Here is a 12,908-nt window from a genome sequence, read left to right as displayed (position 1 = left end):
AGAGAGCAGGCACCCCAGCCTCACCCGGCAGCTTCAGGAATCGCTGATGAAGGCAGCGAGCTCGCGCTCAGCACCAGCTTCCTGGCGGCTTCCTCCCAGGCGGGCTCGGGGACCATCCTTTACACCTGCGCAGAAATTGCATCTGCCGCGTGCAGACGCAGAGCGTGAAGGATCTGGGTCCCGGCTTGGAGGCTGGATGCCGCTGCTTCTGCTCACTCAGCACCTTTTCGATGATGCTTGTGTTCGATGGCGTCGCATAGAAGCCGAGTACCAGACCTAAGTGACTCAATTTGCCAAGATTTTCCTCCTGCACTTGAGAGTAGGCTTTTTTGTTGGGAGACTGAGGGGAAGGGAGGGTGTGGTGGCATCTTGAGACTTACAGGTCATGAGGTTGCTCCAATTCCAAAACCCCTGCTGTGTGTGCGAGGCCAGGTCAGGAGGAGTTGCTGCGGCCGCTGTCCGCAGTCCTGCACGAGGGGTTGGGGAGGGTGTTCTTAGGCTAGTCCAGTGTTTTTCTCTCCCTCCCTGAGGACTCGAATCTAACTTTATCGCCTATTTCAATTGTTGCGCAGAAGGAGCAGATGACATTCCTGGGCCAGTGACCTGGGAGCCAAGGCCTGAGAACTCCATCTTTTTAAAATGGCCAGAACCTGAGAATCCCAATGGATTGATTTTAATGTATGAAATAAAATACGGATCACAAGTCGAGGTAAGACTGGGGCACTGGCCGTGTGTGGGTGCGTTTCTGTTGCAGGTGTAGCATGTGTTACACTTCAACACAGGGCACCTCCTGGTTAGCTCAAGACTTTGAACGATAAAATAAGGAGGTAAGTCAGTGAGGATTTAGGTCTTTTTACCAACTCCATGCTCTTTGGGGAATTCTCACAGTGTGCGAGGAGCTGGCTTATCCTCACCCTCGAGAAACTGTTTCTTTGCAGAAAACGATCTTTCAGCCTAGAGATTGGTCTTAACAACTTAATCTTTCTGGAACTCTTTTTGGTTAAAGAAATAAGGTTTGGTTAAAGGTCAGGTGTGCTTAGAGTTACTGGAGGACTGCCATAATGTAAGCCTGGGTGTTTTCCCTTTTATTGCAAATTGGGGTCAGTGTTAGGTTGGAGGCGAGAGGCGAGGCGGCGTGTTTGTGGGAAATTGACACATATGTTTTATTTCCTCCAGGATCAGCGGGAATGTGTGTCCAGACAGGAGTACAGGAAGTATGGAGGGGCCAAGCTAAACCGGCTGAACCCGGGGAACTACACGGCCCGGATCCAGGCCACCTCTCTCTCTGGGAACGGGTCGTGGACTGATCCTGTGTTCTTCTATGTCCAGGCCAAAAGTAAGGCTTGTGGAGGGAGTCGCTGGGAAAACAGAAAGCAGGTGGCGCTGGGACTGGGGAAACCTGGGTCGTCATCCTGGCTCTCTGGTTTTCTGATTTCTGTCGGCCACCTTTCAGAAGAGTCACACTTTTGCCAGCACTTCACCTAGGAGCTCAGGCTGGGGAGCTGCCACACTTGGAGTCCCTACCTCATCTGATGGGCAGGGAGATGGTCTGAGCCCCTCTTTTGAGGGAGACAGCAAGGGGCCCATGCTCTCCACTTGGTTTATGTCCAAAGCATTTTACAAAGCATTGAATTGACCATTCTGCCTCCTGCCTCGTCAGGGATGCTGACTGGGGCTCCGACTCAGGGCTTAGAATCCTAAGGGGTGACAGAAACCTGGGGGCCTTCTGCTCCAGCCTGCTCCAGAGCAGCAGTCGCCGTGACAGCATCCCAGGCTGAGGCATCACCCCTGTCACTGCTCAGCGGTAAAATACCAGATGCACTTTTAAAGCAGCAACACACTTTGAAAACACACAGTTCTCCCTGTTTGGCACAGAGACTGGGCCATGTGGTGACTTTATGCTCAAACCGTCGACAAGACAGAATTCTTAGAAGGCCATTCTAGGTGAGGATTTTAGATTTTAACAGTGAGTTTTGTAAAATGTATGAGCACAAGGGCACTATACTTGCTTGGCCAAGAAAATTCAGTATTTTTGTTTGGTGACATAAATATCCCTTATTATTTACATGTTGAGTTTCTGTTATTTTGTATTAGAAACCAAATTTTTAAGATTATTTCATGTTCAGATAATGGGATCAAATCTGGCATAACACTATTCCTGACTGCTTCCGCGAGAAAAAGCAGTCCCGCCTTGCTTAGTGGTGCTACTTTTGGGTCAGGTGGGCAGTTCCCACTGCTCTGGTTTCTCCTGGTGTCAACATCTGTGCTACTCTGGTCTGGAGTCTGAGTTTTTAAATTCAGGATTCAGTCGATCCAGCAGTCCACCTGGTTAGCGCCTAGTCAAAGACATGCATGGTATTTGGAAGTCTACACAGTGACAGATACCAGAAAAAGGATGTGCGGGGATAGAATTGCAGACCTTGAGGTAGCATTTGATGAGCCTGGCACTGTGTGAGGGGTAAACAGATGCTTAAGAAGATAATTCCATCATCTAAAATAGTCTGAATTCTCCATGTGGTCCATTTTACCTACTCTTTCCAGTTGGCTGGTGCCACACACTCCAGCGCTGGAACTCTCACAATGTTCCCAGAGCCCTCCCCGAAGAAGTTTTTTTTCTCTCTTCTCCTCTCCTCCCCTTTCCACATCCATCCCTGAGGAATAGAGCCTAGGTTTAGAGGTCTAGCGTGATGCTGTGTTCTTTGAAACAGCAGCATTGGCTTCTGGGGTTCAGTGACCTTGGCTTATCTGCAGAGATGACAGGTTCCTCTCTGCCATTGCTCCCCCGTTTTTAACCCTGTGAGTGCCGGGAGCCAGTGGAAAACCCAAGAGCCGCTCTGATGGCATCTTTCCAGCAGGAGTTGGCATACACCATGGGGAAATTAAATCTGCGTGCCTGCTTTACCGTTGGGAAGTTTTTCCCTGTGTCAGACAAGATTCTCTCCTGCTGTGGTTGAGTCTCCCTTCCTCCTGTTCAATCCTCAGAGGAGATGGAAGCTTTGGAAGCTTTCTGGCAACTGCTCTCCTTTTAGGAACCCTTCATGTGCCTGAATACTATTAAATTACTCCTTAGGCTTTTCTTCAGCAGACTAAATAATCTCAGGTTTGGGGCCTTTTCTTGTAGCCCAGTCTCATAGAACCATTTTCTAGCCATTCAGTCATTTTGTTCTTCTCTGGGTGTGTTCCACTTTCTCCATGTCCCCATTGAAATGTGAAACTCAAAAAGAATAGGGTACAACCTGACCAGTAGTGTAAGTGATAGAGATAGAAGACATAGTCCTCGGGGGCAAAAAAGAAACTCCGCTAGCTTCCCAAAGTCCGTGTTAATTTGCAAGTATTTTCAAGAATTAGGAAATGCAGGAGCCTGTATCCATTTTTAGAGCTATTTGATAAAAATATCTTTAATTAAAAAAATTAAAATAGCTTTAATAGTCCTCACAGAGTAATAATAATAGTAGTGTTTAGTGGCAGAATAATCACTGATGGGTGATCTACAATAGATGTAACTTGGTCCCCAGTGAGTTCCAACTTCATTTCTACATACGTGGGTGTCCCACAGGCAATTCAGACACCTCGTGCACAAAACCAGAATCACAGTTGCTACCTTCAAAATCTCTCTCCATCCTTTGTTCCTCAGCTCAGTCTGTGACCCCGTAATCCACCCACCACCCAGGCCAGGAACCTCACAGCCACCCCTCCCCTTTCCTTCACTCCTGCCACCCACTTCTCATTCAAACCCGCATCTCATTGATTCTGCCTCTGAAATACCTCTGGAATCCAGCCTCTGTAGCCACCACCACCGCCTCAGCTCAGAGCCTCCAGGGCGCTTGCTTCGTAGGGAAAACATGAGCCCGGGGTGCCGGAAGCCTGGGTTCCAATCCCTAGGTCATGGCCAGCCAGCTGCATGTGTGACCCTGGGGAGGACAGTTCATCTCTGTGAGTCTTTCTCATTCATAGAAAAGGAGCAGTGATTCCTTGGTGAGGTCTGAGCTGGGTGATGCAGAACATGCCCAGGGCACCCCCCGACCCGCTTCACCAGACAGGGCAGGGTCTCCTCCCCGCTGCCAGCCCTTCCAGGCTGTCCTCAGGCACAGCCATCTCTCCCACACAAATCCCACCAGTTCACTGTGGGGCTGGAGAGCTCACACTGGTTCCACTTAATCTGCAGAATGAAGTTCAAAGTGCTTAGCTTGGACAAGGCCCCTTAGGAGCCAGCCCTGATTTCTCTCCAGTATCATTTCCAACCATCCTCTGTGCTTGGCGAGCTTCCCCTGACTCCCTTCCCCCCTCCCTTCCTCCCTGCATCCTTGCAGCATGTGTGGTCCACTTGTCTGGTTGTTATGCTACCTATGGACGTGTTGATTACCAGCGTCTGACAGAATTTTCCAGTGTGTGGATCAGCGTCCAGCCTGGCATCTGTCATCTAAGAGCTGAGGATGGTGATGAGCAGGCAGGAGCCCTGTGGTCTCAGACTTGTAACTATAGACTCTGATGTTCGGGTCGTATTCAGAGCAGCTTTGGCAAGGGGTGCCATCCAGTTACTTTTTGTTTTTTTTAATTGTCTGTGGAACTGTCTTAAGACAGATAAAAGTCAGTACAGCTTGAGCACTATAATACATAAGAATCTATTCTTTTTTTTAGCAAATGTATGCAGTTCCACTAATAGTCATCAAACTGTTTACAAAGATTATTTTACTTGAATCCATCATTTGAACTATTATTTCAGAATACACTGTACTTTGAAAATAAAAATGACTTTACTCCTCCATCGGCACTTATTTAATCTTTTTACAAATAACTCAGGGTTTGTTTTTTTTTTCTTTTATGTACAATACTGTTTACCTTCAGAACTCCTAGTTCATGATAGGCAATAAAGGAATTCTTGGGATTTTTTATCCATACTCCCAGCTAAATATAAACAAATGACACGAGCAGTTTGTTCACCTCGTGACATTTTCTTGTTTCCCATTTGTTTCTGTAGCAACGTATGAAAACTTCATCCATCTGATCATCGCTCTGCCCATTGCTGTTCTGCTGATAGTAGGAGGGTTGGTTATTATGCTGTACGTCTTCCATAGAAAAAGGTGAGTGACTTGGTGAAAAGTTCAGATACTTTCTGTGTCTGACTGGTTTGATGATTTGAACCCAAGTTAAGATGAACTTTTTGAGAAGTTTGAGGAATTATCTTATGGATCAGAAAACCTGATTTTCGGGGGCTTCCCTGGCGGCGCAGTGGTTAAGAATCTGCCTGCCAATGCAGGGGACACGGGGTCGAGCTCTGGTCTGGGAAGATCCCACATGTTGCGGAGCAACTAAGCCCGTGAGCCCCAACTACTGAGCCTGCACGTCTGGAGCCTGTGCTCCGCAACGGGAGAGGCCGCGACAGTGAGAGGCCGCGACAGTGAGAGGCCTGCGCGCCGCGATGAAGAGTGGCCCCTGCTCGCCGCAACTGGAGAAAGCCCTCGCACAGAAACGAAGACCCAACACAGCCAAAAATAAAAAATATAAATAAATAAATAAATTTATAAAAAAAAAAAAAGAAAACCTGATTTTCCAATCAAATGTACAGAAAAAAGAGAATATTTTCTAATGATTCAACAACAGAAGAAGACTTTTTCTTCGGAGTCTGGATCATCCCCACACTGGTTGTCCCATCACAGATACCGCTGCTTGTGCAAAGCTTTTTCAAACATGATATTTTAACCCTGTCCATCAAATAAGCCTTTCAATTTCCAACAAAGTAAAGAAACAAATGTTTCTTAAAAAGCTCTAATTTGAGGCCGTTGAAGAAGCCAAAAGAGGCGTTAGCAAGTGTGGTGGAGCTGTCCTGACAGCACCTCCACCACCCCTTCCCGGTCCTTAATGAATCAGAACAAATAAAACTGAGGTAACAAAGATGAAAGTACATATAAAAGTATGTGGGGATTTTTTTTTTCTAACCTGAATTTCATCCTTTTTGACAGAAATAACAGCAGGCTGGGGAACGGAGTGCTGTATGCCTCTGTGAACCCGGAGTACTTCAGTGCAGCCGATGGTAAGCTTCTAAACTACAGTCACTGTCTGGGGTCCCAGCTCAGGAGCTTTCGGGAGTGTTACGAATTCAGGGGAAGAGATTTGCATTATTTTGAGGTACCTTTGGCCTCAGATCCATCTTCATTAACACTTTTTTTAAACCAATGTTTTGAGCAGTTCACTGAATATGTCAAAAATTCTGGGACTGTCTGGGCTGCCCCAAGGAAAAATGGGCTTCAGAGATGAATGTGGCCAGCACAGTAATCCATTTATTTAATTGCTTGAAATTTTATGCTAGAATGAAAAAAGCTATATAATTGTCAACATCTAGTTGGAAGATATGCTGCAGCTGACAAAACAGTCCTTTTAAACTAGTTTCAGCTTGAGTTTCATGTCATTATAATTGTCTTTGATCACTACGGCTTCTCTGATTTTTGTATCTTGGAGATTTTCTGTTCATTCCCTCCTGACTGGGGTCTTAACAATTCTTACCCTCATGGCCTGTTCACATTCCCTCTGGTAGTACCTCATGAGAGCCATTTAGTTAAACGTCTGAGACAGTCTGACTTGGAAGTTTTTTTTTCCTTATTTGCTGTCTTGTCTTCCAAGTTTGCCAAAATCCTAACTTTTCAAAGTAAGTCGGGGTGAGACGTTGGTCATTGGGTACCACTGACTGGCACTTTGCTAGAGACGTTCACAAATGCCATCCCATTTGATCCCTGCATCCCTATAGGATGGGTTGTCTGATGCTCATCTGTCTATCAGTGGGGTAATGAGGCTCAGAGGAGAAACTCGCCCTGGTCACAGAACTAGGCAGTTGAGAAATCAGGATGAGGCAGCCCCTGGCATCTTGTTGACATGTGATGCAGTCGCTGTGGGGAAGGACTGTGAGGTCTTGGGGGCTGGGGAGACCGGCAAGCTGGCCCACAGGAGCAGCTGGCCAGGGTTTGTCAAGTGAATAAATAAGTGCATGGAATCGGCTGGATGTATTTAGAAGACACGTTTGCCTCGCTCATGCTTCAGAAGTGGAAGTGTGTGTGCAGGAGACGTGAAATAAAGAGTCATGATTATTCTAATTGCTCATCCTGATCAAATGAGAAAACAATTTAAAAGCACTATATAAGTGTGTAAAGTTTTATTACTGTGATTTCTTTAATAATTTCTAATTCAAATTGTGTTTACAATAAAGCCAATCAAAAGCAGACTCCTCTGAATGCGAAGCAAGGTAGAATAATGAGGACATTATTCTTCTTTATATAAAGGTCTCACAAAGTTGTATTTTTAAAAGACATATATATGTACACACACACCTACATGTCTGTATGTATGTGTGTGTGTGTACATATAAGAGAATGTTCTGGAAAGATACACACCAAACTTAAAAGAGTAGTTACTTGTGGAGAGGATCTTTTTCTTTAAAAAAAAAAAAAAGGCAAGACGATTTTTATGCATTGTTTGAATAAATAATAGTTTTTTTTTTTAATCAAGTAAGGTGAGGAGTCGTCACACACTTAATGGGATTTATAAGGAAAATGCAAGGCCACTTCCAGCTCTATCAGTGTGGAGTAAGACTACTGCAAAAATCTGCTCGGTTTTGAAATAAAGCATAGAAGATTGGCATTTGTAGCTTTGACTGTGAAGGATCCAGGAAGTTTAGAGAGAGCACAAATACAATCATATCAGACACTAACGGCGATTGGAATTCAAATTTTATGTCTTTCCAGAGTGCCTTCATAATATTTCTTGCTTTTTTAAAAACAAACAAACAAAACTTACTGTCACCCAGGCCAACAGGTAGGAAGACTGTCACCTTATTTGAACTTAATTTATTCAGCCTTTTGACAAGCATCTTATAGCTAGTTTCCTCAAGGGGCAACAAAATGACATTGCAGTTCAAAAAGGCTTTAAAAACTTCTCTCTCCAGAAGCTAATCTGCATGTCACCATTCTCCAGAGTACACTGAAAATCCCCTCCAGGGAAACGCTGATAACATTGTGCAGGTAAACCTCTCCTGCCTGGCAGGGCTTAGGACTGCTGGCTAAAGTCAGAGTTATTGGGTTGAATTGAGAGAAAGGATTGTGAGTATTGACTTCAGCTACCTCCTAGGGAATGAATGTGATTGGTTTTAACTCCATGTTTCATGGTGTGTTACATAGTTAATTCTGATTAAAAGCAAGCCTGGATTTTCAGAGATAAATGGATATATACAGTGTCTCTTTATACTTTCTGAGGGGTATCAGGAAGAGTCTTATCTACTGGGTTGTCTTGCATACTTACTCTCCTAAGTGAGCATCAGCCCCTTCTTCAGGGCTATAAGCTGTCTAAGCCATATGGAGGTTGTAATTCCATTTGTGAAATTCCTGAACACATACATACGTACTATGAAATACAAAAATGTATGTGAAAGAAAATTCTAGATTGATTAACATAGTCCCTATTGGAAATTCCTTAGAGGTGTAAATTGGTGGTATCTCCTGGGCCTAATTTATAGACATCTTTGCTTTAAGACATCACTTAAAGGTAGATACCTGGGACTTGGGGGTGTCGGAATATAGCTGTCAATCCACTGCTTCTCTTACATCCAGCCGCAGGCCCACGGTTAACATCTGAAAGCCTTAAGGCAAACAGATGCCATCCCAGGTTCTCAGTCCTTCTGCATTTCTAAGCCAGGACCACCTCTTTCCTACCAGTGGAGCATGCCAAGGGTTCCTCTCTCAGGCAAGGACGTAAGCACACAGCATTAGAAGAATATGATAATAATTGAAATTTCTTATGGAGCTGTAGAGCAGGTTGATATTATTTTAGTTCTCACCTACCCATCAGAGTGGTAGGATGGATCTTCTGTTTCGTTTTCTTTCTTTCCTCCCTTCTTCCTTTCCCTCTTTCATTCTCCTTCCTCCTGCCTAGAATTACTTACTTATTTTCTTAAACCAAATTGAATCTGACCAGAAGCATAGGCTGGACAGGAAATCATATTCAGGCTTAGTCATTACCAAGCTCCACCCCCCAGCCCCTCACCCCAGTGGTGGGAGGTCCCTGAGTTCACAGGCCCCAGGCCTAAGCCCTGGGGAGGCCCTTCTGCTCATCAGCTGTCCCTCCATGCTGGTCACCACTGAATGCCCCTCGGTGCCAGAGCTCAGTTGCTTCCGTACCTCATCCATCACCCCAGGGTCTCTGGCAAGGCCAGAGAAACTGTCCAGACTACAGCAGAGCTGCCAATGGAAATAGAGTGCCAGTCCTATAAGAAACCTGAAATTTTTCTAGTAGCCACATATAAAATAGGAAAAAGAAACAGGTGAAATACATGTTGATAAGGTTTTAACTCAGTATATCCAAAATATTATCAGTTTTAATATGCAGTCAGTAAAAAAATTATTGAAATATTTACATTGTTTTTTGAAATCCAGCATGAATTTTATACTTATAGCAATGTCTCAAATTGGACGACTTTCTGGTTCTTACATGCTGTTGGTATCTTTGAATTATCTAGAACTCCTTGAGGACTTGAAATTCTAGTGTTTGTACAGTGGCCTTGCTGAAATCCACAGCCTGTGGGAGATTCCAGAACAAGCCATATCCTTGTCTCCTGCTGTTCTCCTCTGTGGGCTCTAGGAAGTGGCATCTTGCCCTCTTTGGCCTGGAGTTTGCCCAAAGCCCGTTGTTTCAGTTCTGGCCTCTTCTTCCCCAGTGTACGTGCCTGACGAGTGGGAGGTCGCCCGGGAGAAGATCACCATGAGCCGGGAGCTGGGGCAGGGCTCGTTCGGGATGGTTTACGAAGGTGTCGCCAAGGGCGTGGTCAAGGATGAGCCTGAGACCAGGGTGGCCATTAAGACGGTGAACGAGGCTGCCAGCATGCGCGAGAGGATTGAGTTTCTCAACGAGGCCTCAGTGATGAAGGAGTTCAACTGTCACCACGTGGTAAGAGAAGGGCCCCCAAGTGTCGGGGAGCACACTTGTGGGTTTGCTGTCTCGCCCTGTCTTCTGTAGGGATCCCCCCATCACCCCACTGTTCCTTTAGACACTGTGCACATGAAGGTTCTGGATGTGATGCAGGGCTGGCCCGTGAGCCCCAGTGGCCCATCGTACGGGCTCTGCTCTGGGCCAGATGGTCCCAGCGGTGGGAGAGCCGCAGTCGTGGGCAGCCCTCACCCTCTGAGCCCTTCTCTCTGTCCTTCCTCACAGGTGCGCTTGCTGGGCGTGGTGTCCCAGGGCCAGCCGACGCTGGTCATCATGGAACTGATGACCCGGGGGGACCTCAAAAGTTATCTCCGGTCTCTGAGGCCAGAAATGGAGGTCAGTTTTGATTTTCACTGACATCCCATGTTAACCGTTCCCTTTCCTTTAGAACCTTCCCCCAGAAGATACTGTGTCTTTAAATCCATTCACTTTTCTTGCCCCGTGGTTGGTTCTTAGTCCTGTATATGAAGGAGTTCCCTGACTAGAGAGAGACCTGGATCTTTTGTGAGAGGCACTTGCCAGTCCTCAGGTACCTTATTACTCAAACCCCTGTGTGCTTTTGCTGCTACATCATTCCCTCCACCCCCAGTCACCTCCTCCACCACCGTCTCTCCCTGACTCCCACCCACAGACCATGTCCGCGCTGCTCCCTCCCTGGAGCATTTCCTGCCCCCCACCCCAGCCAGGAGTGCCTGTCTCCTCCACTGCCTTCTCTCCTGGAGCAGCTTTCTCTTGTTTGGTTCTTAGTGGATCCCCATCTAGCCCATTATGTTTCCCGTCCATCCCAGACCCAGTGTAGCTCAGTGTCGTTTTTGTCAGAGTTCACTGTCAGGTTGACTTGATTCTTGTGCCGGGTGTTTTCCCTCCCAGCTCTGTGCGCAGACACCCACTCACTCACAGGCCCCCACCCGACGTGTGCCCCTTCCCCTCCTGTGGGCAGTCTGAGCCTTTGAGCCGGGGGAGCCCCATTTCTCAAGCCCTGCATCCACATTTCAGGCTTTATCCCGAATCAGTGTCTTGCTTGAGCTTCTGAATGATCATCACCTCAGCTGCACAATCATCTCTACTTAGTATGAAAAAAATATCAATTTCTGTTACCCTGGTGTCTCCCCGTGAACCCAGCTTTGTAACATTTGGAGGAACGACTTTTAAGAGTAAACTGGGAGATAAACACTTAGAAGTGACACCAGCAACATCTGCCTTTCACTTGGCTGCCTTGGTGGGTCTCAAGTCCTCACTTGGACCCTGACTTTGCTGCCTGTTGAGGAAGCTTTGAGTCTGCTTTTGTGCCTTGGATCCTCCCCTTTCTCTACCCTTCTTGAATGTCTGTAGCCTTTCTCTGTTTGAGCTTAATCTTTTGTTTTCTTCTTTTAATTGGCAACTTAATCATCTCCCAAGTAGTAGTTCCTTAATTTTTGTTCCAAGCACTTGTTCACACGTGGCTTCCTTTACTCACAGCAGATGATGCGTGTGGTTCTGCAAGGGCCGCGAGGCCCAGGGTGGACTGAGGCCCCGAGCAGGGCAGTTTGCAACACACCCACCCTCTGCTCTGCCCAGCGTGGGTCCCTAGCTCCCCTGGATCTTAGTGCCTTTTCCCAGCTCACTTTGTAATACACAAGCCAGCACGAAGGAGAAAAGCTTCATCAGCTGGGTGACTGGAGATGTGGCAGTATGTTTCTTATCAGATTCATTGAAGGCACCTCTGAAAAGTCTGAAGCACTTACTTCCTTCGTCCCCAGTTTCAGGCACAGAATAAAAATGTGCAACACATAGCCCTAGTCCTGGCTCTGCCACTACCTGTCTGCGTCCTCAGGTGGTTGCTTCGGGCTCTGGGCCTTGGTTTCCTTATGTGTAAAATAAGAGGGTTGGACAAGATGACTACTAAAGTCCTTTTCAGATCAAAAATTAACTTTTTTTAAAAAAAAATTTATTTACTTTATTTATTTATTTTTGGCTGCATTGGGTCTTTGTTGCTGTGCGCGGGCTTTCTCTAGTTGCAGTGAGCAGGGGCTACTCTTCGTTGCGGTGTGCGGGCTTCTCATTGCGGTGGCTTCTCTTGTTGCAGAGCACAGGCTCTAGGCGCCCGGGCTTCAGGAGTTGTGGCACGCAGGCTCTAGAGCACATGCTCAGTAGTTGTGGCGCACGGGCTTAGTTGCTCCGTGGCATGTGGGATCCTCCCGGACCAGGGCTCGAACCCATGTCCCCTGCATTGGCAGGCGGATTCTTAACCACTGCGCCACCAGGGAAGCCCCCCCAAAATTCACTTTTAGATTTGTCAGATTTAAAGTTGTTCTTTCTAACCCATGTCAAGTATAAAAATACGTATGCTTGTCCTGTGGTTTCATTATACTCTACTTGGCATCTTCCCCCAGTGAAGATTCATTCACTTCCCTCACTAAATGGGAATGCTTGTGTATACGTGTCTTAAGTAGTTCTAAGCAAGTTAAATATTTCTGTTTTCTAAGACATCTGAAAGAATGGCAGTATTAGCACCATGACTGACAGAATGTCAGCCCTCTCCTTCAATACTTAAAACCAGGTTCCTTTTTTTGATTCTGTTTTTCATATTAATATTATGAAGCGCCACTCCTAATAAGCGCCTAACTTAATATTCCACAACTTAAGTATTATGAGCATAAAGTTAACATTTTACCTGCCGATTTCCTGGTGTACCATGCATATCTAAAGCCCTGAAAAGGTTAAAGGGAATGTTAGGTCCTGAGGGAAAAAGGCTCCTCTAAACAAGGCCCCTTTGTAAAGGAAGGGGGTAGTTTTGGCTTATCCTTCGGGTCATCACATCACTTCCCCAGGCAACTCAGTAATGAGGATTTTAAATCACCACAGACAGTCCTGATAGTAGCTTCAAAATTCAAGTGTAGGGAACCAACCCCCAAGTACTTGGAGAGTTGTTATGCTGCTCCTAGCTTTGGGGCAGAAACTAG

At 46.2% G+C, this 12,908-nt stretch overlaps 1 protein-coding gene across 3 annotated transcripts in view; it reads left to right on the top strand.

Annotated features, from left to right (window-relative positions):
• The window catches only part of IGF1R (insulin like growth factor 1 receptor), a 307,831-nt gene that overhangs the window by 275,635 nt on the left and 19,288 nt on the right, over positions 1–12,908 (top strand). For all 3 annotated transcript variants that reach the window (XM_036843818.1, XM_036843817.1, XM_036843819.1), the window contains exons 12-17: positions 573–709; positions 1,177–1,336; positions 4,979–5,081; positions 5,961–6,031; positions 9,698–9,927; positions 10,192–10,302. In XM_036843818.1, the coding sequence (XP_036699713.1) occupies positions 573–709; positions 1,177–1,336; positions 4,979–5,081; positions 5,961–6,031; positions 9,698–9,927; positions 10,192–10,302 (812 nt within the window). The remainder of the gene's footprint in view (positions 1–572; positions 710–1,176; positions 1,337–4,978; positions 5,082–5,960; positions 6,032–9,697; positions 9,928–10,191; positions 10,303–12,908) is intronic.

The sequence above is a fragment of the Balaenoptera musculus genome, chromosome 2 (genome assembly GCF_009873245.2).
Source record: "Balaenoptera musculus isolate JJ_BM4_2016_0621 chromosome 2, mBalMus1.pri.v3, whole genome shotgun sequence".
In the NCBI taxonomy this organism is placed as follows: domain Eukaryota; kingdom Metazoa; phylum Chordata; class Mammalia; order Artiodactyla; family Balaenopteridae; genus Balaenoptera; species Balaenoptera musculus.
This window is presented reverse-complemented; position numbering and strand designations above follow the sequence as displayed.